At 38.2% G+C, this 26,021-nt stretch overlaps 3 protein-coding genes across 3 annotated transcripts; 1 reads left to right on the top strand and 2 right to left on the bottom strand.

Annotated features, from left to right (window-relative positions):
• The first annotated feature begins 1,772 nt into the window (after nt 1-1,772).
• On the top strand, nt 1,773-5,863 carry slc32a1 (solute carrier family 32 member 1). Its single transcript, XM_073851974.1, has 2 exons — nt 1,773-2,750; nt 3,473-5,863. The coding sequence occupies exons 1-2, from the start codon at nt 2,334-2,336 to the stop codon at nt 4,658-4,660; spliced, it is 1,605 nt and encodes a 534-aa protein (XP_073708075.1). The 5' UTR covers nt 1,773-2,333; the 3' UTR covers nt 4,661-5,863.
• Nucleotides 5,864-8,378: 2,515 nt separating this feature from the next.
• On the bottom strand, nt 8,379-15,802 carry aurka (aurora kinase A). The gene is made up of 9 exons (XM_073852278.1): nt 15,637-15,802; nt 15,225-15,293; nt 12,971-13,262; nt 12,847-12,880; nt 10,972-11,163; nt 10,051-10,189; nt 9,804-9,952; nt 9,472-9,646; nt 8,379-8,802 (listed from the first exon to the last, which is right to left on the bottom strand). The coding sequence occupies exons 2-9, from the start codon at nt 15,288-15,290 to the stop codon at nt 8,629-8,631; spliced, it is 1,221 nt and encodes a 406-aa protein (XP_073708379.1). The 5' UTR covers nt 15,291-15,293; nt 15,637-15,802; the 3' UTR covers nt 8,379-8,628.
• A 1,489-nt stretch (nt 15,803-17,291) lies between these two features.
• Nucleotides 17,292-24,929, bottom strand: prelid3b (PRELI domain containing 3). The gene is made up of 6 exons (XM_073852259.1): nt 24,805-24,929; nt 21,967-22,135; nt 19,920-20,009; nt 19,472-19,542; nt 19,269-19,371; nt 17,292-19,086 (listed from the first exon to the last, which is right to left on the bottom strand). The coding sequence occupies exons 1-6, from the start codon at nt 24,834-24,836 to the stop codon at nt 18,970-18,972; spliced, it is 582 nt and encodes a 193-aa protein (XP_073708360.1). The 5' UTR covers nt 24,837-24,929; the 3' UTR covers nt 17,292-18,969.
• Nucleotides 24,930-26,021: the final 1,092 nt, after the last annotated feature.

Consider the following 26,021-nt stretch of genomic DNA (forward strand, 5'->3'; position numbering starts at 1 on the left):
TTTATATTGCATTCTATTATTAATTATAAAATATCAATTTGATCAAAGTCATCACCGTATTTTTTACTAAGTCGGCTGCTATTCTAATTTCCATCGTCACTCTTATTATCATCGTTGCTTTTCCCCATAATATATATCATCGGAATGGATAAACGCTCTGAGAGGCGCGTGATAAAGCCGGTGTGCGTCTGTTCTTGTCCTGATAGTATTTTCTCAGCTGTGCATCGCCGCGGATCTGTTTGCCTCTGATAACGCCGCTCCGATTAACCCGTTCCGCTCCCACCGGGAAACCGAGGCCGAGAGGCCGAGCACAGCCTGCGGGATAAAGCACATCTCCGGGGAAAGACAATCACTGATATGAGAGATTAGATATGGCCAATACACAGCAACACGAATTCTATATACAGTATGTTTTCCTACATTTACTGAATGTAAAGCACAATGTAGCCTTCGAATAAATTAGAAATACATTTAAATGAGGTTCAGAAAAAACCCTGACCAAATTAGCATTAAATTAGATGTTTTACTTAGAGTGATATTAATGAAAACGTTTCTAAAACATTTCGTTTTAATAAAATTCGTTTTACGAATTTGTTAGTGTTTCTTTATTCATAAGCAACGTTTCAAATAATTGCATTTACATAATTTCTTCTGATTGTTTTAATCACGTAATAGCCTTCAACAATCGCCCGATAAAGTTGAATAAATTCAATAAATTCGTTTTGTAGCATTTATTTATTTCAATGTAACTGTTATTTTGTTGCAAATATGATAAAGCGAATTGATCTAGTTTTGGTTATTCGTTTACATCTGAGCTTGAACTTAACATCTAATAAATTTGTAATTAGGTCAACATTTATTTATAAGTCCCAGGTTTATTTGTTTAACTTTTTTAACGACTAGTAATTTAGAATTAATTTCTTTCGAGAAACGGTAATACTGCGCGTTTTAAAGACCAAAGGATTTTATGGTATTTCACGACATTTTATAGTGAATAATTCGATCCGAACGAACAGGACTGTTATGTGCTCATAGGCCTAAATAATTTTATAAATCATAATTAATATAGATCGATCAGAACTACGCTTTCATAAAGTGCACATGAATATGATGAATACATGGCGAGAGGAAATGAATGGAAATTTCATCAGAGAAATAAAAAAACTGTCTCTATCGCTTAAAAACTTTTCAAAATCATCTTCATTCGCTTTAAAAAAGAGTCCGAGAACAAAATGCAGATTAACAGCCCAATGCACAATATTTCTGCACCGTGACAAATAATCCATGAGAAATACAAAATCATTAAAAAACTAAATAAATAAAAATAATAAACGCAGCATTTGCGATAAGTTAATATAAAGTAATCTATAAATCTAAAACAATAAATTCTGATTCATATCAGCGACGTATTTCTTGTTCATTCCCTTGTCGAATGAAGGAAGGTTTTAAATCCGTTCAGAAGAGTATTCCAACACCAACTCGAGGGTGGCAAGGCTCCTCTTGTTGAAAATGAGTTCTAAACCTTCATCTGAAGCAATAAAAACTGTAGAGCTCAAGATGCGACAGGAAAACACAACAAGAATATTTGGAGAACACTTTTAGTGTCCATGTAAGCGCTAGTAGGACGCGTGGAGACGGTTTATATATACGTAAAGTTATGCAACACTACGAGACCCCGGATGCCATTGGGTGTTGTGACCAAGTACATTGGGCATAATGAGAGTGGAGAGGAGGATGGGGTACTGCAAGCACCTCCCCTAGAAATGCAGCAAATCTTTACCCCGTTTTTTGTGGTGCGGAGTAGCGCGCGCACTGGGAGCCGGAGACGCGCGTTGCGCGCGAGACTCTTAGCATTGGCAGGCTGACGGTGACACGTGCCTCTCTCTCAACACCCCCGAGCTCCCGTGTACCGCATTGGCATCAGCGACGGCCACTGAAACGCAGGAGTCGACGCTGTGCCACGGATACAGAGAACGGAAAAGCCGCGCAAAACCGCGAGGGTCCTCCTTTACGCACTGGAACTTGCTCTCGCCCGGGAAGCGCGCATCAGAGTTCGGCCAGAAAAAAAGAGAGAGGAGCGGGCGAGCAGGATGCAGGTGCCAGGCATCATCTACGTCTGAAAGTGACATGAACCACGGAATTAGCAAAAACACCAGGCGTGAATTCAGTCACAACCGGAGATAACGAACACGCGTCTCCACGAGAGTCCGTTCTCTTCTCGCTCCGTTGATGCGCAGACAAAGAGCTCCGGTCTCCAAACTCTAAATTCGACATATCTAGAAAAACATTAGCAGAGCCATTCGAACAGAGGTATCTCGTTTAAGAGAGCAGCCATGGCCACGGTAATTAGAAGCAAGATCTCCAACAAGCTGTCCAACGCGGCCACCACGGTCACCAATAAGTCGCAGGCGAAGGTGAGCGGGATGTTCGCCAGACTGGGCTTCCAGGCCGCCACCGACGAGGAGGGTTTGGGCTTCGCCGCCTGCGACGATCTGGATTATGACCACAGGCAGGGGCTTCAAATGGACATCCTTAAAAACGACGAAATGGGTGGTGGAGAGGGCGGCGGCAGCGGCGGGGAAATGGGGGGCGAGGGGACGGTCGAAGGGGACAGCCATTACCAGAGGGATGGAACGGGTCCACCGCCCTCAGCGTCCAAAGACGGCGGCATCTGCTCCGAAATCGGCGGCCCGGACAAGCCAAAAATTACTGCTTGGGAGGCAGGATGGAACGTGACCAATGCGATCCAGGTAAGGACACATGCATATAAAATATTATTATCAATATGGAAAGTGTTTGCAAAATGTATATACATCATCTTTTAAATAAGGCAGTTTATTAAATGGCATAGATTTTTTCTTAAGCTGATGATGGGAATCTGGTTGATATTAAAAAAGACCTTAAGCTTTATAAAACAACATTCGATTAGTCCATTCAATATGCTTTTCTCTACTGTGATTCTGTGGGGTTTGCACGAGTAATTCCGCCTTTTTTCGACGTGCGTAAAGTGGAGACCATAATGTTCCTTTTAAAATCTCCGTTCCAAATTGCGCATTCGAAATGTGTGTTTTCTGCTTAAAACAGAGCATTAAAATACGTGTTTGATAATGGCATAAAAACGCGTGTTTGAACGATAAAACCCCCACATATTTAATCGTGCGCAGTTGAAGCTCTTAATATCAGAAGTGACGTCCATGACGTGACTCCCTGCCTATTTGATTCACCCTGATGACGACACAATGAGGTGAGCGTGACTTTGCTCACAGCAAATGGAATGTCCGGACTGAATTCAGCTGCATTCCTAATGCTCCATCAGAACACCTGCAGTCAGTGTAGAAGCTGATGATGGCGCATTCCCCCGCAGAACTTGCATAAAACACTTTGTATTGTGAATAGAAATCTAACAGAATGCATTGGGCATTACAGAGTGAAACATGTTGTATAAAGCCATGCTCTATGCTTATCTCCCCAGGGCATGTTTGTTCTCGGGTTACCCTACGCCATTCTCCACGGCGGATACCTCGGACTGTTCCTCATTATATTCGCCGCGGTCGTGTGCTGCTACACGGGGAAAATCCTCATCTCTTGCCTGTACGAAGAGAACGAAGATGGCCAGTTGGTACGAGTGAGAGACTCGTATGTGGATATCGCCAACGCCTGCTGCGCGCCGCGCTTCCCCGCACTGGGGGGCCACGTGGTCAACGTCGCCCAGATCATCGAGCTGGTGATGACCTGCATTTTGTACGTGGTGGTGAGCGGAAATCTGATGTACAACAGCTTTCCCAACCTGCCCGTGTCGCAGAGGTCCTGGGCCATCATCGCCACCGCCGCTCTTCTGCCTTGCGCCTTCCTCAAGAACCTCAAGGCCGTGTCCAAGTTCAGCTTGCTCTGCACCATCGCGCACTTCATCATCAACATCCTGGTGATCGCCTACTGCCTGTCCAGGGCGCGGGACTGGGCGTGGGACAAGGTCAAGTTCTACATCGACGTCAAGAAGTTCCCCATCTCCATCGGCATCATCGTGTTCAGCTACACCTCGCAGATCTTCCTGCCCTCGCTGGAGGGCAACATGCAGAAGCCCAGCGAGTTCCACTGCATGATGAACTGGACTCACATCGCCGCCTGCATCCTCAAAGGCCTGTTCGCCCTGGTGGCCTACCTGACGTGGGCCGACGAGACCAAGGAGGTGATCACCGACAACCTGCCGTCCAGCATCCGAGCCGTCGTCAACCTCTTCTTGGTGTCCAAGGCGCTGCTGTCGTACCCGCTGCCCTTCTTCGCCGCCGTCGAGGTCCTGGAAAAGTCTTTCTTCCAAGAAGGAGGGCGCGCCTTCTTCCCGGATTGCTACGGGGGCGACGGGCGACTCAAGTCGTGGGGTCTGTCGCTCCGCTGCGCCCTGGTCGTGTTCACCATGCTCATGGCCATTTACGTGCCCCACTTCGCGCTCCTCATGGGGCTGACGGGCAGCCTGACAGGCGCCGGCCTGTGCTTTCTCCTGCCCAGCCTATTTCATCTCAAGCTGTTGTGGAGAAAGCTCTTGTGGCACCAGGTCTTCTTCGACGTGGCCATATTCGTGATCGGGGGTATATGCAGCATTTCCGGCTTCATCCACTCCGTGGAGGGCCTCATCGAGGCCTACAAATACAACCTGCCCGATTAGTCTGGAAAACGGCCGGTGGTAGTTTGGTGATAAGTGTTACGCATCCCACATATTGATAACCAAACCGATAAGTTTCCCCCAGAAAAATAACAAAAGAAATAATAAATGAATAAATAACCATTCTCAACCCAGGTTCATTCAGATCTGACCTTAACGCACAATAAATCAGCCAATCTTCACGCATCCACATGAGAAATGCCTTGGACAGCAGCGCGCGTCACACTAATAGACACCAGAGCAAACATATATTTTTGTTTTTGAGCGAGCTAATGGTTTACAAGAGATTTTTTTTAGATTTCGACTCCACAGGAATCGAGAAAGAAATCATTTCACTTGCTAAACGCAAGTGCAAAAGCAATGCTGCGAGAGTGGAAATCTCCTGCAATACACCACTAAGAACAAAAACAACGAATTAATTACAGGGGACCAACGCCATGGCAATAAAAACACAATAGAGTATGGTTAAAATTATTTTTTCTTAATTCGATCTGAGGACACACACACTATTCTTATTTATTATCGCTTGCATTTACTGAACCAAAACGGAAAGGGCAAGATAGAAAATAATAATAATACTAATAAGACTAAAGGCAGCCTACTGGATGGTGAATAGAAGTACTTTAACTATGCATTTTGATCGTATGATGTCCATGCAGTATTAGAGATATTCAGAAGAAAACGAGGGTTTTATTCACACGAGGATTGCGCTGCGTTTCAATCTGACAGAAAACACACAAAGAGACTGGTATTTTTACACAACATCGAATAACGAACAAGAAAGAGTCGCTGAAGATGAAGACGAACAGGAGGAAACGAAAAACGAAATTCCAGAAGAAATTATTGGGAAATATAAATAAAAAAAAACCTTCCAATCGAATCACTAAATTTCAATGTTGAGCATTGCGTTGGTTATCGGATATCAAATGTGGTAATTTCAAACAATTAATGATGTTCATGTTCCCCTCAGTGAGATTTATTTATAGCGTCGTTGGATCGAAATCAAGTCTGACTCAATATTCGGAAATAAAGGGACTTGCATAAGACATTTTTTTCATTTTGTGCAATCCAATGGGTGCTGTGGAAATGTTATAAAACCGTATGTGTTGTGTTATTGTGGTTTAAAAGATGGAATGTATATCACAAAATCGTTATCATATATCGTGAAAATGAATATATTGAAGAATAAAGAAACGCGTGAAATTATATTGTACAACTGTTTTTTGGTTCTGTGTGATATGGAAAAAATGAAACACGTGCATCTTTTCCCTTCAAAACAGAATAAATCTACAAAACGATCCATCAGTGGAGTCCACCTCTCAGAGATTTATTCCAAACGCACATCTTTTGTTGAATTTTCAACATTTCTGTTTTTCGCTCATTCCAGGATTTGCAAAAGAGAAAAATAAAAGCCTTAACTGATGCATTACGATACAGCAGACTGCGCACATACTGCTCCCCACAATTGCGCTTAGAAAAATAGGCAGCTTTAATTCAGTATTATATATGTAAAAAAAAAAAAATAAAAAAAAAATAATAATAATAATAATAATGATTGAAGCTATTAATTGAATTACACAATGTCCTGTTTATTTCTATGACTGATTTCGGTCTCCAAATAGACTGTGCGTTTAAATAAATGGTAAAGCAAATGATAAACGTAAGCTGTCATTCGTCTTTCATAAGGCGCAACAGCCAATGACAGAATGAAGTGAACTCATGCAGAAAATACGCGACAGATTTTTGCTCTCGGCTCTGATTCCGCAGGTAAACATGAGAGCACACAGTCAGACATCTGCACAGGCTGTTTCTCATTTACTGGGGCTAAAATGAGAATAGAAACATACATAGATGAGCATTCACATAGACTATGGTTGCGTGCCTGAACAAAGCATAACTGAAAAGAACAAAACATCTAGTCTAAAGTCTATGGGAAGATAAAATACATTAGATTTTACAAAAAGATTATTTAAAAATACTTTAGATTTTTTTTACATCTGCACAAAATAATTTAGCATGACACTGGTTTGCCCCGTCATAGTCTAAGTGAAAAATCGAATCTAATGTCCCTTTATGTTTTAATATTAATGCAATAAACGCGTGTGGAGGTTTTTGGCAAATGTCGGTCGTGTTGGATTGTGGGAATTAGAGTCAACCAGGAGGAGCCATTTTCTCATTACTGGAGCGCGCGTTCCCTGAGACTGACTGGGACTGTAGTGTAGCGCCATCTTGCGCCAACAGTAAATACCAATACTACAGCAAATAAGATAACACTGATGTACATAAACAATCCACTTTTTTTGCACAGGATTTGAGGAGTATATCACAACAACAGCCGTCACCGTTTACACTTAGAAAATTGTCTGTTTGTAATTTCACTTCTTTCTCAAACACAGAGTGAGACAAGCCTTTTGAAACATTAATATTTTTGACTAAATTATATTTTATGGAAGTGAACAAAGCGCTTTTCGCATATGGTCTGCAATGTTATTAAGCCAACGTGAGTAACAAAAGTAGAATGTTTTGTTAAAGACTGTTTGGAATTGAGAAGAACAAACGGAAAATAAATAATCCTGTCTTTACTCACCCTCAGTGTAGTTCCACAGCCCAATGACTTTCTCCAGATAACACAGGTGGAGATGATTAGCAGAATGTTCTGAATGCTGTTTTCCACACTGTCGAAGCACAAAGCCGTTCAAACGATGTCAAATAAAACACCGGTAGTAGAACATTCAAGCAGTTATTCAATGAGAATCCGCGCTCATATCTCATGCCTGCATATTTTAATTTACGAACCTCAACCGTCACTTTTTGAGGCGCGAAGTTTGAATATGCGAAAGCGCCAATGAGATTCGATCGAAATAAATAGTAAAATCCACCATTCGTTATTTACATGAAGTAACTGGTTTTAGCTAACATTTACTTATTGCAGGTTTGCATACTATTGAGTTTGCATTTTACTGTTTTTATTTTAATAAATACTGAAAATGTGGGCGAGATGAGTAAATGTGTAAATTTAGTGTAGAACTATCATGGCATCAGGTTTACACAGCGGACGCAGTGCTTTCACATTTACTCCCGATTTCTCTCAATATGGAAACAAGAAGCCTGTCAGTCAATAAATGGGAAAAAAATAACTGAGATTAATGTACACTGCAAAAATGTTTCTTAATTTTGTCTTGTTTCCAGCCAAAATATCTAAAAATTCTTAAATCAAGAAGGATTTTCTGGACTACTAAAAAATTCTTGTTTTCAGAAGTCCAAATTAAGTGCATCTTTGCTTGAAACAAGCAAAACAATAATCTGCCAATGGGGTAAGAAAAATAATCTTGTTTTCTATTTTAAATAAGATTTTTTGGGCTGCCCCATTGGCAGATTATTTTGCTTGCTCTAGGCAAAACCTCACTTTTTCTTGAAACAAGAAAATAATTTACTTGTCTAGAAAATCCTCAAGAATTTGATATTTAGGCTAGAAACAAGACCAAAAAAAAAAGAGAAAAAAAAAAAAAAAAAAATGCATTTGAGTGCAGCTCAGATATTTTACGGTAAATTAAATAACTGCATTACTTTACTAGTTAATTAGAAAGTCATCTGACTTTATAACTCATGCTATAACCTTGTAATGCATTACCCCCAACACTAATAAAGAAAAGTCCTTCAACATTGTTTCTTACAGGAATTTATTCCCAAACAAACACAAAAAGCGTAATACATTAAAAAGTTCTATATTGAGCTCCTGACAAGTTATTATAAAAGAACATTTATTGTTTCAAGTAATGGTTAAAACTTTACAATTTGTCTTTATTACATATTTACAAATGCATGTAAATTGTAGCATTTGAACAGCACAACACGTAAAAACAACATACAAATCATAAAGTTACGGCCAAGAGCGGCAGCAAAGATCAGCATGATGAATCACTGCCACATTAGTTCGTTTTGTTCCACAAGTTCACATATGAAGAGTGAATTTAGTCACTGTTGGCTGGTGTGCGAGTGGTGGGTTTTTTGGTTGAGTTTTCCACCACCCATGGGTGCACCATGACGCCTTGGATGGGGAGCCGGTGCATTGGGTTGTGCTTCAACAGTCTGTTTATCAAGTCTCTGCTGCCCTCGCTCACATGAGCTGGGTAGGTGAACTCAACCTGGAGAGAGAAACAGATGTTTGAGGATGTGTGAACACCTGAATCAATCAAGACTGAAAACACAATGACAGTGGAAGCCTATAAAATACATCTACATCAGACAGACTGAAGATTATCTACATAAAATAGGTTTATATCATTTTGCAAGACAGAAATGTCAGCTGATCTTGACAGCACATTTTCCCAAAATAGAACTAAAAATGCTCAAATTAAATTAAGAGCCTCATTTCTTTAAATGCAACCCTGTTTCTCATTGTGGTCAATAATAAATTACATTAAGACTTGGCAGTAGGGTTCCATTACATTAGACATCACGATTCAGTACGTTTGCAGCAGATTAACCTAGTTTAAAATGTTTATTTCTACATGTTACCATTTAGTATTCCTAGTTTTTTTTTTTTAATAATACATTGAAAGTTATTTAAACAGGACTTACTAATAAATTAAAATTTATCAGTTAATGCATTTGTCAAGTGAGCTTTAATTTAAAATGTTATCACAATATTAATGCATACTAGCAAAAGTGTTAAAGGAAAAAAAAAAATCATTTTTTTAAAGTTTAGAGTTTTAAATATCTCAAACATATATTTCCTCCTGAAGGAGTAAATACAACAAAAATAATTAAACTTTTCATTGCAGTTCTGGTTAAATGCACAAAGTTAGACTTACTCTAGAAATCTTGCGGTATGTTTCTTCATGGCTCTTGGTTTCAAAAGGTGGACGGCCAACCAGAAACTCATAGCAGAGCACTCCAAGACTCCACAGATCGACCTTTTCATCGTGTGTTTTGCCTTCAATCATCTCTGGAGGAAGGTAGTCCAGAGTACCACACAGCGTTGACCTCCTGACAGACATAAAGAGACATATGAGAAACACACTGAACATACATTAACTCCAAACAAACACCCCAAAACCTAATCAAACAGGAAATTGAGCTGCACTTTAACGGTTAAATGACAAACACTGACATGCACAAAACCAAAGTTATAACCACAGCTGACCTGGAGGAGGGTGTGTGGACGGACCACCCAAAGTCTGCGATCTTCAGCTCTCCATTGGCCCCCAGCAGCAGGTTTTCAGGTTTAATGTCTCTGTGGATCACATTCTTCGAGTGACAGTAGCTCAGAGCATCTGCAAGCTCCATGATGTACTGCAAACAGACAATATACACACATTATTATGAGATGTTATCAGTCTTCATACATTAATCATGAGCGTTCAATATAGCAGCACACAGCGGTTTCTTACCGTGGCACTTCGCTGGTCGTCAAACGTCCCGCAGCGCTGGAGCTCTCCGTACAGCTCTCCTTTAGGAGCGAACTCCAGGATGAGATAAACGCGCGCAGTGTCGTGGAAATAACCATACAGACGCAGGATATTGGGATGTCTGAAAGGAGAGGAGACGGCAAGTTCACTTCACAACACACATCTTAATATCCTAATACAGGGGCTCCAACCCTACGGTTGGAATCATTTGAATTTTAATAACTCTGAATCCTAATGTTTTATGGTTTTGATTCTAACAAAGCTTTAAAAATAAATAAAAATTTAAAAAAAAAAAAAAAAAAAAAAAAAAAAAACCAAACACAACATTTACTAAAGAAGATTTTAAAGAATCTTTGCTAAACTTTTAAAACCATAGGCAAAAACTACTAATATAGATTTAAAACACTAAAGTCAAGGAAAATGTGAGTAATAAAACAACAAATAAGCAATAGCACAAAGAATTACAAATCAAGTCCAAGTATAATCAAGTGTAAAATGACACTGCATAGTTTTCTTCTTATTAATAAAACAGATTAATCTTGGTTAAAGTTACAAAAGTTATTCAGGGAAGATCAATGAGTGATTTTCTCTTTCCTTTTTGTCGTTTAACATTAACACCACAGACATATTCAGGTTTAATTAGACTGCGGTCATAAGACTAAACACACAGATCTAACATACTGTTACAGATGTGTTTTCTCTTTAAATGGTTTACATTCATTTAAGACAAACCCAACGGTTTACAAGTACATTTGTACATCATTTTGTCTATTCAAACCAGTTCTTGAGATCTAATCCTACTCAAAGCTGAAGTTTGCAAACATTCCCAGATTTGGTTTCATGAGAAATGAGTAATAATTGGAGTGATTAAAAACAGGCAGACGATGAGAATGCGATTCCTACCTGAGATGTGACTGGATCTCCACCTCCCTCCGCAGTTGGTGCTCCACTCCGGCTTTCTCCAGCTGCTTCTTGAACAGAACTTTGAGTGCCAAGATGAACTTAGTCTGCCGTTCCCTGGCCAGATACACGCTCCCAAACTTGCCTTTGCCCAGAGCCCGGCCAATGTCGAAATTCTCTAAACTCCACGCTTTCCTAAAGAACAGACAAAGACACAGAGACTGCCATGACTGCTGACTGATATTGAGACAACTGCAGCATTAAACACAGGGACAGAAAATAGTTTTTCCAAATGATCAGTTGACAGACTGTATGTCCTAGAGCCATTAGGAAAATATTCAAGAATGCAGGCGTTTATATATTTAAAAAAATAATAATAATAAAAAGTGACCAATTGATATCATACTTTCCCAGTTGATTATTCCATTAAGAAGTGCAAATATTTTGTTTTTTTCCTGAGTTTAATATACGCAAATAGGCATTTTCTATAAAAAAAAAAAAAAAAAAAACTTATTTGCATACATTCTGAAACAATCTGAGCACTGGATAAATCCAGGATCAAAATTCTCGTTTGATTTGCCATCATATTGGCGTTAGAGTTTTTTTTTTTTAGAGGGGATTTTTGACATTTTCACAATTTTATCAGGAAAAACTGAGAATTACAAATGAACAAATCCTTCAGTAAAAGCCTTCATAGAAAGGAATAGTTTGGTGTATGTAAGAAACTCTTTAAAGATGTCATAACTGAAATCTAAATGCAAATAAAGTATAATAAAAATACCTTAAGTACAGTGTTTTTTTCACTAGTCTAAAAGGCAACGTTATACACTGTGTGCATAATTATTAGGCAAGTTGATATTGTGGTCATTTTTTTTCCAAGCACATTTGACCAATTCCAAACCACATCAATGTAAGTGCAATGTGTCAGGTTCTCAGAGACTTTGCTTGGGCAAAAAATCCTAAAAAAAATGAACCTAACTTAAGAATAACATTCTGAAGTGTTGTGAAATACATAAAGGCTGTTTTTTTATAGGTTTTATAGACCGATGAGTTAAGAGTGACTCTTGAAGGACCAGCACCACATCCTCTTGTAGCACTCTTTCAAAAATATATTTTCCAGAATCTGGCAGTAAGTTAGCAGTTTATTTTGGTCCATCTCTGCAAGACAGACATTTCAGGATAGGAGATGCTACAAGAGGATGTGGTGCTGGTCCTTCAAGAGCCACTCTCAACTCATCGGTCTATAAAACCTATTTATATAAAAAAAAAAAAAAAAAAAAAAAAAAAAAAAAGCCTTTATGTATTTCACAACACCATGTTATTCTTATTAATTGAGGATCATGTTTTAGGATTTTTTGCCCAAGCAAAGTCTCTGAGAACCGGACACATTGCACTTCTGGAGACTCAAGGTAGGTTAGTTCTGGAAAACAGTGGCACTGGAGACTAAATGGTTCCTGATGGTTTCATATCTAATTCTTAACATGAGGTAAATCTCTTTTTTGCCTCATTTTATCTGTAAAAGAAAATGTGCCTAATAATTCTGCACACCTGAATAAAAGGAGTTCTTCACTTCCAGCCTTCATGGACAATTATATATCACTTAATTAAATACAAAATGAATAGTAGTTAAGATTGATGTGGTCTGGAATTGGTCAAATGTGCTTGGGGAAAAAAAAAAAAAAAAAACGTGACCACAATACCAACACGCCTAATAATTATGCTCACAGTGTAGTAGCAAAATAGACCAAAACCTCAATTGACCAGTGAATGATTTTTTTGGTCTGTAGCATCTAGTGACAGCTGCACTTTTAAGTGTAAATACCTGATATATAAATGTAGTCACTCAATATGATAGAGTATAATTTGTAAATTACTTACTTTGAAGTATTGGATAGTCCACTGGAAGGCGTTTCTGCAAGGCACAAACAGACAGAATCATTTTAACTTTCTCAACGTGACGTAATGTTATGAGATCAGACGAATCTGCAGAAGTCGTGCTTACGTTGTGGTCTGTCCTGTTTGCTGGGTTCAGTAGTTTTGTTAGGCTCAGCTACAGGAACCGGCTTTGGCTGCGGTTTGCTCTGTGCTGTTTTGAGCTGATCTGGATTGACGTTCTGGTCTCCAGCACACGTGGTTTTGACAGGAACTTGGACTCCTGCGGGTTTCTGCTGACTCACAGGACGCTGGACGCGCTGCGGTCCGTGTGCCGTGCCGAGAACACGCGTGTGAGGCGTCGTCACGGGCTTCTGAGCGCTCTGGGTCACCGGAACACGCTTGGGTCCCATGCCAGAAACCTGCAGAACAAACACATACATGGGTCAACAACTGATACTAGTTTTGAAAGTAAATCACTAAAAATTACACTATAACTTGCTCTAAATAACCTGATAACTTTCTGAGTAAATACAGATCTGAACATGAGATTTGGCATTGAGAACAGATGGAAAGCTGTTGAGCATTAATACAAACTCAACTCTTAAGAGTGGAGAGAGAGAGGAAGAAGGAAAAAAAAAAAAAAAAGCTAAAACAGCAAATACAAGCATCTACTAAAGGACATTTTACCATTTACTCTAATAAGTGCAGACCTGAACATAGCACTGTCTACACTACCATTGTTTTTGAACAATAAAGGCTTTTTAATGTTTTTTAAAGTAGTATCTTCTGCTTACCAAGCCTGTATTTATTAGAGCCAAAGTACATTTTTGAAATAGTTCTATATGAATGCATTTTAAAATGTAATTTTTTCTTGTGTTTTCAAAGCTGCATTATTAGCATCATTACTCCAGTCACATGATCCTTCAAAAATCATTTGAATATCCTGATTTGCTTAAAAAAAACAAAAAAAAAACACATTTACTATGTTGCAAATAGCAGAGATCCATTTTTCAGAGTTCTTTTATGAATTTTATGACAGAGAAACCTTTTGTAACATTATAAACGTCTTTATCATCACTTTTGATTAATTTAAACCATCCTTGCTAAAGTAAAGTATTAATTTCTATAAGTTCTTTCACTAACCAAGAAATAAATAAATACAAATATAGTACTGGCTTTTGAACGGTATAATGTTACAAAAGCTTTTTATTTCAGATAAATGCTGATCTTTCAATTTCATAGAAACCCAAAAAACTAATTTTAAAGGTGCCATAGAATGCATTGAGAGAATATTTTAAATTGTTCTCTGATATCTACATAGAAGGTATTTGGCATAGGAAAGGGCAAAAAACCTCAAGAAATGGTTTTACAGGTCCATTTACAACCCTAGAATTTGCCCCTGGATTAAAATGCTCTGTTATTTGGAAGCTTCATGAAAATTAATGAGCTCCACTCTGATTGGCTGTTTCACAGAGCTCAATAGCTCGCACATGGATAAAAAAATATTTAACTAGGAGCTCTAGCCGCTTTTAATATGCGGTTTGTTGAATCTGTCGTTTTGAATCACCAACATTTTACTCTCATTGGAGTGATCCATGTGATCAGCGCAGTCATCTCTGTTTATGTGGTGAGTGAAATCCTATGTTTTGCAATGTAACAGGCTAGCACTAGCATTAAGCTAACCGTGTCCCTTCTGTGGCTTGCCTTGTTTTACTGATGTAACCGATGATTGGGCGATGCAAATGTTGGAGGTGTAACTATTAACGATCCCCAAGACTGTTTCGTAACAGTCGGTGTTATGTTGGAATTGACCTATTTTTCGGTGGTCTTTAGCAAATACTAGATTTATATAAGGAGGAAACGATGGTGTTTGAGAATCATGGTTTGTCATGTCCATGTACACAACTGTTATTATTTAACTATGCCAAGGTAAATACAGTTTTCCATTCTAAGGCACCCTTAAATCTTGATCAACTAAACAGCAAATCAGAATGATTTCTGAAGGATCATGTGACACTGAGGACTGGAGTAATGATGCTGAAGATACAGGTTTGACCTCAGTAATAAATTGGATTTTAAAATATATTCACACAGAGAGCAGATATTTTAAATAGTAAATATTTCACATTATCACTGCGTTTGCTGCATTTTGAATCAAATGAATGCATGCAATCTTACTGTTCAAAAACTGTTGACTAGTAATGTAACTGCAAAATGAGAACAGAACTACTGAATGAACCTATTTCAACTGTGAAAACACAGCAAATAACAATAAATATTGAATTTGAGCGTTGATAAAAAGCGAAAATACAGCAAAGATGTTAAAAACAACGGTTTAAAGACAAAAACCGCATTTAAAATGCAAAAATATACAGAAATACCTTCTCATTTTCAGCTCGTTGGATCTTCATGTCTTTGCTTGATTTGATTCTAGCAGCGGTTTCCATTTTCTGAGTTTAAACAACGACATATTGGATTAAACAAATAAATGCATGACAACCTCAATCACATCACAAGATAAAGTAATTATCTTAGTAACTACATCAATATTCAGTCCAATAGAGAATAAATACATCGATAATAAAAGCACGACGAAGATTGAGGCCTAGCATGCGACGGCACCCGTTCAGTTGACTTACAATCTAACGTTTCCATCAAAACACACTTTGACAGATTAAAACAATTTAACAAACAAACTTTTTACAATTTAAACCATTAAAGTAATGAACTGGTCAATAATAAGTTTAATTCTAAAGCGTTTTCTCTTTGTGGTGATGAAGCAGCGTTCAGTACCTCCTTCAGCCGTTTCCAAACGACAAATCCACTTCTCAAATCCAACAAAAACGCGTTGATTTCCCCCTCGCCGAATTAATAACTCGTTACCATTCGCTAAAGCAGCCGTGTGTGCTATTTAATATCGACAGAATTGATTAATCACTATGTTTATAACTAGATCGGGCTAAACGATTCTCCTCAGCGGCTGAGACTCTGGCCTGTTTAAATTCAAATATCCCACTTTTAAATACCTTTAACTATTACTCGAATTATGATTGGTCAGATAGAGCAGTAAACTCGAATGCTATTGGCTGTTGGAGGATTTGTCATGTGACGCGAGGGGTTCGCAAGCGAAGCCGGGAAAACGCATCGTTGAAGAGCGGAAATGACCAGTAGGTGGCGCGAAAGATCATCATGCAAGCAAAAACAAACTTGATTTAGAGCTCTGGGCCAAAATTAAATGTTGCACTATATCCAACTATATTATATCAAATTATATTACATTTATAAAATGTAAAAAATAATTAAATAATTTAATCAATTAATTAAAATATTGTGGACATATTAGATTATGTTTAATCAAATCCACTTGTCTACATCTAAAAGCAAAAAATAAATGAAATTAAATAATTAAATAAAATGCTTAAACTAAAATATAAATGACAAGTTATAGCCATGAAATAAAAAAAAGAAATATAAACTCACCAAACCTCAATTTATTTGATCCAAAGTACAGCAAAAGCAGTAAAATATTAAAATATTTTTACTATTTAAAATAACTGCCTTTGATTTAAATATATTTTAAAATGTAATTTATTCCTGTGATTTCAAAGCTGGATTTCTAGCATCATAGTCACATTATCTATCAGAAATTATTCTAATATTCTGATTTGCTGCTCAAAAAAACATTTATTATTATTATCATAAAAAGAGCAGAGTAGAATTTATTCAGGTTTCTTTGATGAATAGAAAGTTCAGAAGAACAGTATTTATCTGAAATAGAAATCATCTTTAAATAATTCAATAATAAATGTCTTTAGCATCACCTTTGATCAATTTAAAGCATCCTTGCTAAATAAAAATATTAATTTCTATAATTTCAGATAAATGCTGATCTTTATATCCATCAAAGAATCAGAATATTAGAATGATTTCTGAAGGATCACATGACACTGAAGACTGCAGTAATGATGCTGAAAATGTAGCTTTGATCACAAAAATAAATTACATTTTTAAATATATTTAGATAGAAAGCAGGTATTTAAATAGTAAAAATATTTCTCAAAATTACTGCTTTTGCTGTATTTTGGATAAAAGAAGAGAATTCTCTAAAAAAAAACATTAAATATCTTACTGTTTAAAAACTTTTGACTGGTAGTGTATATATATATATATATATATATATATATATATATATGGTCTCTGCAGAAAGAAAGTGCATGCATTCTACCATCAGACATTATTTATTAAATGAATTCTACACTCACAAATCTCTCAGCTCCACCTTTTTCTGTTATTTCTGTGTGTGACAACATTAGTTTGACCAGAGCCAATGCACAATATTTTCTCTCTCAGTGTCTTCTCATCCATAATTCATCTCAATTCTGGTAAACAATCAAAGTAGTAAGAAACAATGATCATATTCAGTCACCAAAATAAAGCAAAATGAGCCGTTGTGTAGTATGAACATTAGTTTATTTCAGCATTTGTAAACAGCTTTGGCTGCGTTCAGAGAACAAATGAACAGAGATGATTACTGCGGTTTCACAGATGCCGTTACGTCAGAACCCAGCAACTCTAAAACACTACACACATTTAACTCATTCCTAAATGATTTCAAACTTTCCACCAGGTAGCTTTTTTAGATTTAATACTAAATATCCCAGTAACAAACATTTACATTCAGTATAAATAAGTCGTTTAAATGCGGTCGTTTTTATTTTGAGTTTGTCATAGCATTCCAACTGAAGTAAACCAAACATACAGAAGATCTTCAATCGAGAAGGAAAAACACAACCATCTGTAAATGCCTGACAGGGTAACATCCACAAACACAAGCACCGTCTTCACCGTCACGAATCACCAAATTCAGGATTGATAACTTTTCAGTTGCGGACGATGACGAGGAAGATGCTGAAGTTGAGTTTGTGGATGCATCAAATAACACAAACCTACTAAATATAAATAAACAATAAATAGAATGTATTTCACCCTCTTCAAACACTTCTGATGTCCCCCATCATCACACTAACATTTCACTTCACGTCTGGATCCATCAAGCCTCCATTAATGTACAAGTACAGCAAGTGTATGGCAAGCTGTTTTAGCCTAAAATACACCAAGTGCAACTCATCGTAATTGCATTCCTACTAGTAACAATGCCATTTAGAGAGCTCTCTAAATCGATATTTACTAGTAATAATTCCAATTAAAGAGCTCTAATTCAGTTTTTTCTAGTAAAAATTACAATTAGAGCTCTTTAAACCAATATTTACTAGTCAACAATTCTGATTAGAGAGCTCTGAAATTTAATTACTACTAGTAAAAATTTAATTACAGAGCTCTTTAATTAAATTTTCACTAGTAAAAAAAAACACATTTAAGATTTAATTATAGAGCTTTCTAATTTAACTGTTACTAGTAAAAATTCATTTGCGATGAGTAACACAGTATATTTTAGGCTAAAACGGCTTGCCAAACAAAGTGCACATGTGTTCACTACCTAGGGAAGGAGATAATTAGCATTGTATTTAACACTCTTAATGATGATGCATTGCACTGTTGTTTCATTCAGCATCATCTCTTCAGTGCTCAGCGTTTGAACTTATTAGTTTTCTAATGAGGCACGTTCTGAAGAATCCAACAAACATCCGCGATGGTCCTCTAAATTTCGTCTGGATGAGTTTGTTCCCTTCCTTGATGCTTTGATTAAGTGTTACTAGTATAATAGCAGTAATAAAAATAACTTATAATATTACTAACGATTTTCAAGTGTATAAGTGCTGGTGAAGCGATGCTAGCCAGCGTCCAACAGCTGCGTCTCTGAGTGTGGTTTGGCATACGTTCCTCCTCCGTCATGATCCCTCACCCGTCCCGTTACACTGATTCATTAAAACTAGGTTTGAGAGTCTGTCGTCCACGAGCGCTCCTCTTCCTCTTCCTCTTCGTATTGTGCGTCGACAGCGGTCGATGTCAAAGCTCGGACCGTCTCTCTGCCGCAGGACGTCCCCGTCAGCCTCTAATGTAGACGCTTGAATGCGCGGGACGCCGAGAATCAACTTCCACCACTGGAGAAAGACGCGTACAGGAGAGCGGCGACAGAGAGGAAGGTGCGCGGTGGAACGGGAGCGATCATTTCTCGGTGACAGCGGCGGCCATTGGTGTCCTCAGGGTTCCTCTGGCGGTGATGGCCAGCTCCTCGATCTCTGTGTTCAGACGTCTGATCACCCACTCCATCGCCTCTCGACCCTGAGGATAGACATCAACATGTTAGACTGAGCAGATCGGCTCTGAGCAACGTGCGATGTCCAGGTTTTGCATTTTATGATTTGTTGAAGACATTGATGTGAAATGATGTGTTTTACAAATCTGTCCTTCTCTTTCTAAAGTTGGGGTGTTTTGTTTATCCAAGCGTGTTTTGCTTTGCTGACCTTTCCTGCGTTGGTGGAGATGGTGGAGGCCATGAGTCCCTCCAGATAGCTGCTCAGACTGACGCCCTTCACTGAGATGATGGCCTCCTGGGTGAGCATGGTCCTGCAGGAACATCAGCAGCACATGAAAAACCTCAAACCTATTTGATATTGAGCTCAAACAGCTAGTTCATTTATATCAGAAAATACGTGAGGAGTCTTACTTTTCTGGGTCCTCTGGGTGCGGCCGGTAAACGAGCCGCTCGTCGACAGACACCAGATTAGTGAAGGTGATCTACGGTGAGAAAACCACAGCATGATGGCTATGACACATGTACAGAATATGCAGTTTATAACCATAACAGAGACAACACCCTCCTAGCCCGTCCCAGAATGCAACTCTTATTATGCACAGACAGGCCTCGTCTCATTCCAAGCATTCAATCACATAAACTCAATGCTCTCGCTTTTGAAGATTATAATGCTATAGAAAGGTGTGAGGATGAAGAAGGTAGATGTGTGAGAGAAGATGCGCTGACAAACCAGACGGAAAAGCAGAAACTCCCTGTCAGACTGACTCACACAGCATGAGTTATGAGGAATGTAATGTGCCCATGTGGTTACGGCATGTTCACAGACACGTGTTTCCCATATTAATATGATATCACTTACATTGGAGGACTGAAGCTCGAAGGTTTTCTCTTTGGGATCGACTACGGAGTGTTCCTTGATGTACGTACATGTCCTCGTGTTGCCAATTATCTGTGGAAAAAACCAGACAGCGGGTTGATGAATAAACCTTTTAATAATAACCACTACTGAACAGCACAAATACATGATTTAAAGCCACGTTCTTTAGTTTGAGTCAGTGTCAGTGTCTTGAGCGCCTTCTGAAGTGAGAACAGAACAAGATAAACTATAATTAAGCCACCTTCACTCTACCATTGCCTTGACTCTATTTACAGAACATTACTCAAACCCTCATGTGAACACGGTTCAGATCTCATTCATTTGTCAAAAAGACGCCACTATGGTGATTGTTTCCAACAACAGGAAAACTAAACAGATGAAACAGAGCCGGATGGGTTTGATTCTTTAAACACACAAACAAACATTTGTTCGTAATGTGTGAGTGAATCACATGCAAAGACTAAAAATAGCATAAAAAACAATCCAATATGTTGAGGGAAAAACAGGAAGCTTAAAGCTTTGGATGCAGATCAGCTGCGAAATGATGAGAAACGCACTTCGTCTGATGACTTGATCTGGTCAGATCTCTTTGCTCTCTTCGAGTTATTAGTGTTTAAAGGAGAAGTTCAGTTCCAGAACAAAAATGTACAGATCATTTACTCACCCCCTTGTTATCCAAGATGGTCATGTCTCTCTTTAGTCATAAAGAAATTACGTTTTCTGAGAATAACAATCAAGGATTTTTACTAAATATCTTCGTAGCGAGTTTGAACTTCCAAAATGCAGTTTAAATCCAGCTTCAAAGGGCTCTAAATGATCCCAGCTGAGGAAGAAGAGTCTTATCAAGCAAAACGATTTTTTTTTTCTAAAAAATAAATAAATAAAACTTTATATACTTCAACCTTAAATGCTTGTCTTTCCTAGCTCTGCGATGTGCATGCGTACTCAGGACAGTTATGTCGAAAAACTCCCATCTCATTTTCTCCTCCAACTTCAAAATAGTCCTAGATCACGGTTTTACCTTTTTTGAAAAAGGCGTTTTACATCCTTTCTTGTAAGTTCACTTTGTAAAAACTGGGTCAGTACTTCTGCAGCGATGTAGGGTGATTTTTAAGTTGTCTTAAACCCTGGTGCATTGCAGATCTAGGCAAGACCAGCATTTGAGGTTAAAAAGTGTATAAATTGTAATTATGTTTTTAGAAAATGACCAATCCTTTTGGTTGATAAGACCTTTATTCCTCGGCTGGGATGATTTATAGTCTTTTGAAGCTGCATTTTAACTGCGTTTTGGAAGTTTAAACTCATGGGCACCATAGAAGTCCATCATATGGAGAGCAATTCTGAAACTATTTCTTTACGACTGAAGAAAGACAGACATGAACATCATGGATGATTCAGTTCTGGAACTGAAACATGCATTTTCTATAAAGCTGCTTTGAAACAACATTTACTGTGGCCTGGAATGCAAAATCTCATGAACCTGATTTTCACCATTCCTCATTAATGCTCTGTTAGTACTAACTACAAACAAACTGTCTTGAGCTCAAGGAATCACACTGGAAAGTTTTGGCACCATAATAACCTCTGAGGGTCCTTGAGGAGATTGAATGTAACGGGTCAAGGATGACAAGCACAGGTCATTCAGACTCACGTCAGAGCGGGACACTTCATTCAGAAACAAGACACCAGGACGACATGTGCTGAGGACTAACTACACTGATATAACCGATCAGTCAGTTCAACTACAGGTCAGAAACCAGCACACCACAGAACTGAGGTTGCATACACTATGAGCCACGTCAGGAATAGCTGAACTCTTCCAATAGTTGGGATCCCAACACTGACAGGACTGAATTCTGAGTTCGGAGGGATTTAGTGGTTTCCACCAAAGGTGACAGGAACAATGAGTTACTGAGAGCTTCTGAGATTAACGTCAGCTGCCTGCTTTAATTCCGTGAAACATGCAGTTTGATCAAACAAACAAACAGATTAGTCCATCTTATCCAGAGGAAAAGCAGGAAGTCAGTACCGTTTTGACGATGGACGGCAGGCCCCATTCGGTGCTGAGCAGCCGTTTGCTGTGCAGCCGTCCCTGCTGGTCCACGTTACGGTCCAACACGTCCACACCGAACACGCTGGGGTTCATGGGGTTTGGGTATTTCTGCATGGCAGCTTTGGTCACGGTTTCCCATGGGTGGCTGTGAGAGACACAAACAGAGACATAGTGAACATTCAGGGCCTTTAATTAGAGCTCAAGCGCAATATGACAGTGAGACGGCGTTACATAATGCATCCGCATGCATCTGTGCATAACCGTAACATGATCGCTGAGGAGCGACTACAGTTGAAGCCGACATGAGCCACGTTACGTCTGCAATGTGACCGTGGGACATCACGAGCCGTTCATTTAGCGAAACAGGAAGAGCTTTGATGACCGATCGACATCTGATTCAACCACTGCTTCGAGAAATGCAAAATGAAACAACTAAATTTATGTCAAGAAGACTTTGAAAAATGGATAATAGTCTGCTTTTAACATTAAAAATGCACAACTGTGTTCTACATCCAAATAAAACTGATTTAGAATCAATGCACAATGTATCTTTCACAGGAAGCTTTCTGTGTGCAATCTTAAGGGACACCTTGATTTAACCCTCAGGTTGTGCTCCAGAAATGTCTTTTTCCTGAAAATGCTCATATTCGACTAAAACTGACTGACTGTGCTCATACACAGCATACTAACTTTGCAAAATTCACAAAAATGATTTCTGTAGTTCTTTTACGTTCCCCCCCCCACCCACCTTGTTACACATGCTGGTCCTGTTCAAAAATGACCAGCCTACAAAAAATGCTTATAAAATGTATTATGCTATCTTAATATTAAATACTGATCTTTTTGTCAACTTGTTTTCTTCCAATTAGCATAATTTTGTGCTTCTTTTTGGAACTGATTCATCATAGTGAATATTGCCAAAAATATCCATAAATAATGTTTTTTTGTATACTCAGAAACTGAGTATATCAATGACCTATAATCAATACGCTCCAAAAAGAAAAACAACACCTGTGCTAATGAAAGAAAACACATTGATAAAAAGACTAAATTCAATATTTGGTAATAATATGTGACCTTGGACCACAAAACCAGTCTTAGAGGAGAAACTGCAGGGGAAAACACTTTTTTTATGCACCTGTCAAATTATGCATATTAGCGCATATTACATTAAATAATGCCTCATTTGCATATTTAAACCTAACATTTAACAAACTTGTAATGCAAAAAATGTTTGCAATTATCAATGTAATCAACTGGGTAAGTAAGGTGATAACTATTAGTATTAGTATATTTTTTATTTATTTGTAGCAATAGACAAAAATACAATGTATGGGTCAAAATTATCTTAAAATTGTATGATTTATGCCAAAAATCATTTGGATATTAAGTGTTCCATGAAGGTATTTAGTAAATTTCCTACTGTGAATATATCAAAACATAATTTTTGAATAGTAATATCCATTGCTAAGAACTTCATTTGGACAACTTTAAAGGCGATTTTCTCAATATTTAGTTTTTTTGGCACCCTCAGATTCCACATTTTTAAGCAGATGTATTTCGACCGAATATCGTTCTATCCTAACAAACCATTCATCAATGGAAAGCTGATTTATGTGGTCCAGGGTCACACATAGCACAATTAAATTTTACCATTTTTTAAAGGCTAGGTCATTTTTGACCAGAAACACTGAAGTCTCCATTTCCTAATAAATATGACCCGAATGTGGCCAAATCTGACAATGTATTTAATGTTATTTAAGAAATGTACATAGTGTTTGTTTTTTTTATTATTACACAACATGTGAATAGTGTGCTCTAAAGTGTTTGGGAACAGAACAAACAGCTGAACTGCTCCTATAATAGGAAGCGTCTGGCGGCTTCGGCTTGTACATTCCGTTATATGAATGGTTGCCTGGGAGACCGTCGGCTGTCACATGACGCGTGACGTGTGGCGGGAGGTCCATGTAGGGGAAAGGTCGCCTGCACTCGCTGTCAAGGAGACTTACGCAATGTGCGGCACAAGACTGGATCCACACACGTGGGGTCAAAGGTCATGCATTCACATGAACATCTGTAATTCAGCCATTTCATCAGCCGGTCATCAGTCAATGTCCAACACAGATAGGAGGATTATGACACAACTACATAACACACTAATTAACCTAACCAACATATCACTAACCAGCAGGGAAGTTAGTCAGCTGCATGTTCATGTCCTGCTGACCCAGTAAAACACAAAACCACTAGTACTGACACTTCTGTGGTATAATTAGTATTGAAAATGATGTTTATTCCACACAAACTGAAAACACAATCCATATCTGTAGAGTCTAAGTCAGCATGATTCTTCATTAGTCTTTTAGCTGCCAAGGACATGGCAGTTAGATTGTGTAACTAACCTAATGCTAATGGTTCACAACTGTTTATCTAATGTATTTAGTACACACTGGGTGTACCCTGCAGTATTTAGTTCATCTTTAGTTATTAGTCATCAGCTGTTTCAATGAAAGTCATTGAATGTAACGTTAGATACTAACGTTAGCTGCATTAGCACATACCTTAAGTTACTAAATAGTACACTTTTACGTAACACCGTTGAAACGTTGAGGTTACCTCATTTAAACTATATAAACACAGTTAAGATTTAAAAAATAATAAATATATATAATTTTTAATAAACTGACTGACGCTTTGGCGCCTCGTGCACTTTCCCTGAACCGCGCTAACCGGACAAACCCGGTCAAACACGCCACGCCAGCGCTCACATGACCACTCTACCGCGATTAATCGACAAAGACGACATTCACTCACTTGAAAACGTGTTCTGACGTCCAGATCTTCATGGTTCTTGTTGTATTATAGGAGTTTAATGCGTGAGGGCTACTTGGTGACACCGCGCCGCTTCCGCCGTTTGTTCGAGAACACTGCCACTCGGCTCCGCCCACCGATGACGCACGTGCCAGCGCAGGACGCGCTCAGACCAATCAGAGCCGAGTGATCCGAATGGAAAACTCTCCCGCCTGCAGAATGTATGGAACAGCCATTAAAGCTCACTAAGGGAACATTACATGATATTGAGCGTTGCGTCAGGTGTTTCTAGTGCACATACTGTACAGGTGTAAGTGAGTGAGTGAGTGAGGATGATCAAGGTAATGCGATCTCATTTCTCTCAAGGACCGCGGAGCTGAAGGAGGTCGTGAAGTAGGTTTATTCTTCACGGGACATGAGAAGGTCACCTAGTGCATTCACCATGATAGTATTTTAAATATCTTGGAGTACCCATATATGGAAAAAAGTAATATGAAATATTATTGCAATTCAAAATAACATTTTTTTTTTAGATACTTTAAAGGAGTAGTTCACTTTCAGAACCAAAATTTACAGATAATTTACTCACCCCCTTGTCATCCAAGATGTTCATGTCTTTCTTTCTCCAGTCGTAAGGAAATTACGTTTTTTGAGGAAAACATTTCATTATTTCTCTCCATATAGTGGACTTCTATGGTGCCCCCCAGTTTGAACTTCCAAAATGCAATTTAAATGCAGCTTCAAATGGCTTATAAAATGTAAATGTATTTAGAAAATAACCATTCGTTTCGCTAGATAAGACCCTTCTTCCTCGGCTGGGTTCGTTTAGAGTCCTTTGAAGCTGCATTTAGCTGATTATTACTTTTATTATCAATGTTGGAAACAGATGTCCTGCTTAATATTTTTTGGAACCTGTGATGCTTTTATCAGGATTCTTTAATGAATAAAAAAGAACCGCATTTATTCAAAAAGTCTTTGCTATCTCTTTTTATCAATTTAACACATCCTTGCTGTATAAAAGTATTAAATTCTTTCGAAGAGAGAAAGAAAGAAAAAATGTACTCCCCAAAGAAAAGGTACAAAAGTTTTCTATTTTAAATATATGCTGTTCATTTCATTTAATTTCATTTTCTTCAAACATTTAATTTATCAAAGAATCCTGATAAAAAAGTATCACAGGTTCCCAAAAACATATTAAACAGCACTTTCCAACACTAATA

Source organism: Garra rufa, chromosome 12 (genome assembly GCF_049309525.1).
Source record: "Garra rufa chromosome 12, GarRuf1.0, whole genome shotgun sequence".
NCBI classification, from domain to species: domain Eukaryota; kingdom Metazoa; phylum Chordata; class Actinopteri; order Cypriniformes; family Cyprinidae; genus Garra; species Garra rufa.

Bases quoted from the DNA above. Each gene is read 5' to 3' on its own strand.
- slc32a1 (XM_073851974.1), top strand. From the start codon at position 2,334: ATGGCCACGGTAATTAGAAGCAAGATCTCCAACAAGCTGTCCAACGCG. The intron at 2,751-3,472 runs GTAAGGACACAT...TTATCTCCCCAG, and splicing joins ACGTGACCAATGCGATCCAG to GGCATGTTTGTTCTCGGGTT.
- aurka (XM_073852278.1), bottom strand. From the start codon at position 15,290: ATGGAAACCGCTGCTAGAATCAAATCAAGCAAAGACATGAAGATCCAA. The intron at 13,263-15,224 runs GTATTTCTGTAT...TTTGTTCTGCAG, and splicing joins AACGAGCTGAAAATGAGAAG to GTTTCTGGCATGGGACCCAA. The intron at 10,190-10,971 runs GTAGGAATCGCA...CTCTCCTTTCAG, and splicing joins GAGATCCAGTCACATCTCAG to ACATCCCAATATCCTGCGTC.
- prelid3b (XM_073852259.1), bottom strand. From the start codon at position 24,836: ATGAAGATCTGGACGTCAGAACACGTTTTCAA. The intron at 19,543-19,919 runs GTAAGTGATATC...TTCTCACCGTAG, and splicing joins TCGAGCTTCAGTCCTCCAAT to ATCACCTTCACTAATCTGGT. The intron at 19,372-19,471 runs GTAAGACTCCTC...ATGTTCCTGCAG, and splicing joins CACCCAGAGGACCCAGAAAA to GACCATGCTCACCCAGGAGG.